General features: G+C 39.4%; 1 protein-coding gene across 2 annotated transcripts; it reads right to left on the bottom strand.

Annotated features, from left to right (window-relative positions):
• Positions 1–491: 491 nt before the first annotated feature.
• LOC149226777 (pentatricopeptide repeat-containing protein At4g33170-like) lies at positions 492–3082 on the bottom strand. Of its 2 annotated transcripts, XM_089377603.1 has the most exons (3): positions 2756–3079; positions 2223–2628; positions 496–2044 (listed from the first exon to the last, which is right to left on the bottom strand). In XM_089377603.1, exons 2-3 carry the CDS (start codon positions 2576–2578, stop codon positions 949–951), a joined length of 1452 nt encoding a protein of 483 aa, XP_089233729.1. In that variant the 5' UTR covers positions 2579–2628; positions 2756–3079; the 3' UTR covers positions 496–948. The 2 variants fall into 2 exon arrangements, with proteins under 2 accessions (XP_089233728.1, XP_089233729.1); XM_089377602.1 differs by having other exon boundaries at positions 492–2044; positions 2223–3082.
• Positions 3083–6250: the final 3168 nt, after the last annotated feature.

The raw sequence follows: 6250 nt of genomic DNA, 5'->3' as shown, positions 1-6250 counted from the left end.
AGCGATGTTTGTCATTTGTATCTTGTAAACCATACAGTTGTATTTATCAGATTTGGATTAATATAATGAAGATTGATGATTGTACATTATTGTACAATTTTGTTTAAAACTGTATATATTGTGCATATGTGATTTACTGTGTTATATTTCCACTATACATAGTAGATTATGGTTGAGATTCTTGGTTTGGTAGCATCAGTGATTATAAGACTCTAACCTAGATCAAAGGTCGTGGAAATTCAACAGAAATCACCCTACTTCGGTAGAAAACATAACCTGATATTGCCAATATTTATTTCAACTTGTTGAAACTTAAAATATTGAGCAGCAATCAGATAATATGGTTCTTAAAAATAGACCTGTCCAGACAAATTGATACAAAGCTCGGGAGCTTCAGTATCATTCCATCATAAACCGATGCCAAAACATTAAAAGAAAACATTACTGATACTATCAGAGCTTAGAAAATGGAAAAGAACTCGTATATCACAGGACAAAGCACATTATTTACATTACAAAAGTCTGTTATTTTGTTAAATGTTATTTAAGTTATTAGTTTATGTGCAACATTTCTTTTTCCTGCATGTCTTCTGATAAACTTGAGATTTTCCATGGCTGACATGGAAACCATGACAGAACATCAATCCTTTGGTTCTTTCATTAGTTTACAATCTGCAAGCAGTAGATAAAGCTTTCCGAAAAACCATAAAACCCTGAATCACCTTCATATTTGTGCCTCCAGTAGTCTAGAAAAGCAGTGGTCTTCATAAGCCTTTCCATTATAATTAAAGATCAATCCTGTTTGAATCTCCAATGGTTCTCAAAAATATTTAAAGGCTCAAATATCATGTTCAGATTCAAAACAAGAAGTGTTAGTTCTCAGACTGTGTTAAAATAGCTCTTTGTCGAATAAATGGAAAATCCCCATGACTACTTGTCCCACTTGAATCACCAATAATCCCCGCAAGAACATATCCCATCCCTGAAGTGATGGAAGCGGTTACAATCTCTTAAAACAATTTCGCGGCCAACAATCTTACAGATGAATTTGATTGCAGAATGGCAATCACCACACACACGAAGGTTCTTCATTACTCTAATAGGAGACCCAGCAGGTGTGCTTATGAGTGCAAAAGCAATTGCCAGCCTTTCACTATGGTAGGAGAGGTAGGATTCCTTTGCCTCTAGCTGCACGTCATGCAGAACAGAAATTGTATTTGGCATGTACCCTGCCTCCTTCATTTGTTCAGTCAGCTTATCCAACTTTGCATAGACCTCCTGCATCTGCGGGTGCTGTTTGTCACCGACCATAAAGGAATGAACCTTATTTCTGACTTCAATCCAGCTGCGCCCTGCCTCCTTTCTAGCCCCCCTATCTCTCATCAATTTTCTCGCTTTTGCCACATCATCCCACTTGCCAGCTGCGGCATACATATTCGACAACGTTACATATGATGAATGATCTTGTGGATCCAAGTCTAGAATGTGCTCTGCCACGTGCTTTCCAAGCTCTGTGTTGCCATGGACAGTACAGGCAGCAAGTAAAGCCCGCCATACCACAACATCAGGAGCAAATGGCATTCCCTTAATTAGAACCTCTGCCTCAGCGAGATGCCCAGCTCGGCCAAGAAGGCCAACCATGCAAGTATAGTGATCAATTCTCGGTCTGATTCCATGATCTCGAGTCATGGAATTAAAATAGTGATAACCTAGATTTACTAGTCCGATATGTGCACAAGCATAGAGAACACCAATAAACGTAATTTCATCAGGATTTATGCCAGACTCCTGCATCTGATCAAACAATTCAAGCACCTTGCTTCCATGCCCATGCAGGGCATATCCTACAATCACGGCATTCCAAGACACAAGGTTAGGTTCCGTAAGGTTATCAAAAGCCAGGCTTGACTCCTCTATGCTACCACATTTGGCGTACATGTCTACAAGGGCAGTCCCAACAAAGGCATTTGATTCCAATCCCGAGCATATGGCATGGACATGAACCTGCCTGCCCTGTTCCGGAGTCGCTAAACTGGAGCATGCCCTGATTGATAGTCATAGATAGGCATATTAATGTGAAACTAAATCTTCAATGAGGGATATGCCACTAAGATTTTTTATAAGCTTGTTACTAAGAAGGCAAGATAAAGACAACAACCAGAAGAAAATGAACCCACAAAGGGTTTCTAAACCATATTAGTAACGGTGCGGGATGTTAGTACCTGAGAACACTTGATAATGCGAAGGGATTCATCTTCAACCCTACGCCCTTCATGTCGTAAAATATCCTGACAGCCTCTTCGGAGCACCCATTCTGTGCATACCCACAGATCATCGCACCCCATGAAACCTCGTCTCGCTTCCGCATTTTGTCAAACACTTGCTGTGCATCCGCCATGTTTTGGCATTTTGCATATATGTCAACTGGCGCACTCCCGGCCAAAACCTCACGCTCCAATCCAGCTTTAAAGACATGGGCATGGATCGGCTTTCCTTCTTCAGCCGCTGCTATGCCGGCAGAGGCTATCAGAACACTTCCGAAAGTGAACTCATTCGGCATCGGGCCCCCCCGCTGCATTTGGCAAAAATGTTTGAGGGCCTCGCAAGCGTGCCCCTGCTGGGCATAACCTGCAATAACGGCAGTCCATGAGACGATATCTGGTTCAGACATTTTGTCAAACATTTTGCGTGCATCGGGCATGCTTTGGCACTTCGCATACATGTTGATAAGGATGTTCCAGAGAAACATGTTTACCTGAAGTCCAGTCTTGATAATGTGCGCATGGATCTGCTTACCCCGAGCCAGGGCTTTGGCGGCGGTGCATCTCTTTAGCAGAAAAGCATAGCTGTTGGAGTCGAGGGAAACACCGTCTGCCATTTCCACACCGATCGAAGTGGAGATGCCAACACCCGTTCTTATGCAGTGATAACTTTGCAGACGATGATATAGCTTCCATGCTTTGGCTTTCACTCCCATGCTTTGATACATTGCCTTGCATCAGTATCGCCATCACGAATTTACGAATACGGAACCATAATGTGATAATTAGCTAGTTTGTACGTCTGAAAAATAAATCGAATTTTGTTAAATCAAATATTTTTAAACGATTACATAAATGGATGATAAGTTTTTTAGGTGATATTTATTCTTAATAGGAAGGTGAAGCTATTACATCAACCAGAACACTCGAAAAACCAACATTTTTTATTAAAAATGAAACTGTTTACAGAGAGGTGCAATGATTATATCAATAAAAAAAGAGTGTTAATTCTGATGTATATTTACACTATATATAGAGATTGTCTCTGTATTAGTTTAAAAAACTAATGATCACACATAAATTTATTTATAAAAACTCATATTAGTTGCTGGTTAATGACACCTACTCACTCATATGGTTAGTTGCTTGTTAATGACACTTACCCTATGTCCACTAGTAGACCTACACCTTATTTGATAATAGATATGTTTCCTTGTTTAATTTTTTGTATATATGGTGGAAGGTGATATTCCTAAAAGACGATGCCAAGGTCTTGATCTTCTACTTCCTATTGTGTACAGATGATACCTCAAGCATCGCCTTATCATTTACCTAATTAATGTAAATTCTGGAATCTCCAAACATTGTTAAAGAGGTTATCTTTTGCCTATTCGCAAAGAATAATATGCCCCATAGAGCAATTAATTTTGTGCGGGTATTTGTACATGTGAGGATAATGAGATTCTTGCCTAGTACAAGTCTTTTGTGCATGTTTCCCAATGTGATGCCATATTGTTACAGGTCTATTTGGGCACATCACTCTCGACATTCAGATCAGTACAATTAGGGCTCATCAAACCCTAATTCAGTTGCTACATGCCCTAGACAAGTCATCTCATTGAATGCTTCCATCCATGAAAGTTTCCTAGCCTAAAACCTTGCTGAAATGCCTCCTTGGGACACCAACGCAGCCTTGGTCAGGGGTAACTGCGCTGCATAGCAGGTAGGCCCATTTAGGCCTACACTTCAGTGCACTTAGGCCCACTTACACCTGCGTTGGGTGAGAATGAGCGAAATTTTCATAGGGTTCTGGGAATATTCCTTGATTCTAGATCATTCTAGAAGGATCCCAGCTCTTATCTCATCCTATGAGCTCGAATTTGGATAGGCTATGGATCAATTAACCTTCTACCCTCTCATCCCTTGCTCCATGGAAACTAACTCCAATTTTGGAAGGCCATTCAATGCCCAATTTATGACAAAACCACCTCCATTTCCCTATAAATTGACCACTCATGATACTGATCAAGGGGTTTGGAATTTGAAGATTGTAGAGAAATTCTGTTGGTTTGAGATTTGAGTTCATGTCAAGCAATGTTATGCTGCTGGATTGATGTGCTTTCAGTGTGACGAGGGTTGGACTGAAGCTGGATGAGTGACACAGGATTGAAGCGTATTGGGTGAAACTCTTCCTTCTACATTAATAAAGTTGTTTATTCATTTTCTCATATTCTTGTTCATATCTATGATGATTATGTGTTTCAATGTTGTCGATTCCATTGGTTTATAGTAGATAGATCATGTATGCTTTGATCGTTGTCGTTTTTGTTTCTGTTGACATGAGTACCAATTGAGCGGATTCAGTTCAAGTGGGAGCAACGGGAGCAATTCAAAGGAGATCAAGGAAGCAAAAGACTACAAGTAAGTTCCTTCATCTCATCTATCTACTATAGGAAAAGGTTAAACTACTTTCTTTCTGTTGTTCTAAGTGTAGCTACCCACTTAGGGAAAATGTGTTTATCCGTAGATGCAAATTCCATATAACAAATTGGCGACTATACTGGGGAACGACCATCGTTCCTGGTAGTTTATCCTTATCATATTGCATCCTAGTATACTTTACTTGACTTCATTGATCTCTTTTTAGTCATTTTGAAGTTTTTTTGGTCGAAATTTGCACTAGAATGCCTATTCTAGGAATGTGTTGGTACCAGTGCACCCTTGGTCAGGGGACAATGCATTGCAGTGCACCCTTGGCTTAGAGACAGTGATTTGTCTCCCACTCAGACCTGCGTTGGTCCCTCTCAAGCTAAAAAACCCATCTTTTTCTTGATTTTTCCAAAGTTGCTTCTGATGTTGTTTGCTGAAAGATCAAAGTTTTTTATGCCTCTAAAATCAATTTTCATTTCCTCTCCTAGCCCTACTTTGACCTTGATTGTTTAGTGTTTCTTAAGAGATTTCTTTATCATTATCAATTCATTGTCAAAGTTAGCTTACATTGATTAGTCTTTACTTTTCTAAAAAGGAATTGTTGTAAAGTCTTCATTTCTTTGAAAAAGAAACTGTCATAAAGTCTTTGTTTCTTGTGAAAAGCATTGATTGATCGTTTGTGCATCTAGTTCCTTTTTGTTCATCTAAACACTAAAGGGACTGAAAAGAAAAACTTGCATTGTGCATATTGTAGTTTGTGAATGCTTGATAGGAATAGCTAGGGAAATTGCATTAGGTGTGCTCTTTGTCAAAGATCCGATTGCTCTATCCCTTACTAGCTATGGTTTTCATTGTTAATTGAATGAAAGAATGTTTCTCATGTTAGCTGTATTCTAGGAATTGCAAACGCACATCACGTGGTGAACCTTGAAAAGCAAATTCTTAAGAAGATCAACTTAAAAGTTATCCCAATTAACCTAATGGAGCATTGTAACTTAACGCATAGTTAAACATAGCAACTGCCACTAATGGTCTACGATACATTCCAAGTGTGATGCCTCATTCCACATACTTAAGTATATCATAGCTCGTCCATGTACTTTTGGGTATATAGGGCGGTGTTATAGTACAAAAAGTATAAAGGAATGCTCTCACTGTGTGGTTTCACATTAGACAGCGCTAACACGGATTGGGCCTCCACGTACTTTCAGGTATATATGGGAGGACTACATTAGGTTGCTATCCATCCATAGGTAACCGAGTCAGCCGCCTTGTACATTGTGATACACCGAACACAACATTCAGGGAGATTGCCTGCACGTATGTTAAGTCCTTGGTTTACTGAGGCAGTATATTGCAGTTCATAGTTACTTGGTAATCCTTTTGCCTAGATTATCCCTTTTTTTTTGTTTTGTTATTTTGATTAAAATAAAATTAATTGACCGTAGATAACATCCTCCATGTCACTCCTTAGTTGATCTTAGGTTGAGACATATGGCAACAACTTCGGAGTTCACCGATCAAGGAATTCCTTTTGATGGAAATCCTAGTCCTTTTCC

Source organism: Pinus tabuliformis, chromosome J (assembly GCF_031772625.1).
Source record: "Pinus tabuliformis cultivar Carrire ecotype Pingquan chromosome J, CPIR1, whole genome shotgun sequence".
Taxonomy (NCBI): Eukaryota; Viridiplantae; Streptophyta; class Pinopsida; order Pinales; family Pinaceae; genus Pinus; species Pinus tabuliformis.
Note: the sequence above shows the minus strand (reverse complement) of the source record. Positions and strands in the feature narration are given on the sequence as shown.

Bases quoted from the DNA above. Each gene is read 5' to 3' on its own strand.
- LOC149226777 (XM_089377602.1), bottom strand. From the start codon at position 2,989: ATGTATCAAAGCATGGGAGTGAAAGCCAAAGCATGGAAGCTATATCAT. The intron at 2,045-2,222 runs GTACTAACATCC...ACTATCAATCAG, and splicing joins GCATTATCAAGTGTTCTCAG to GGCATGCTCCAGTTTAGCGA.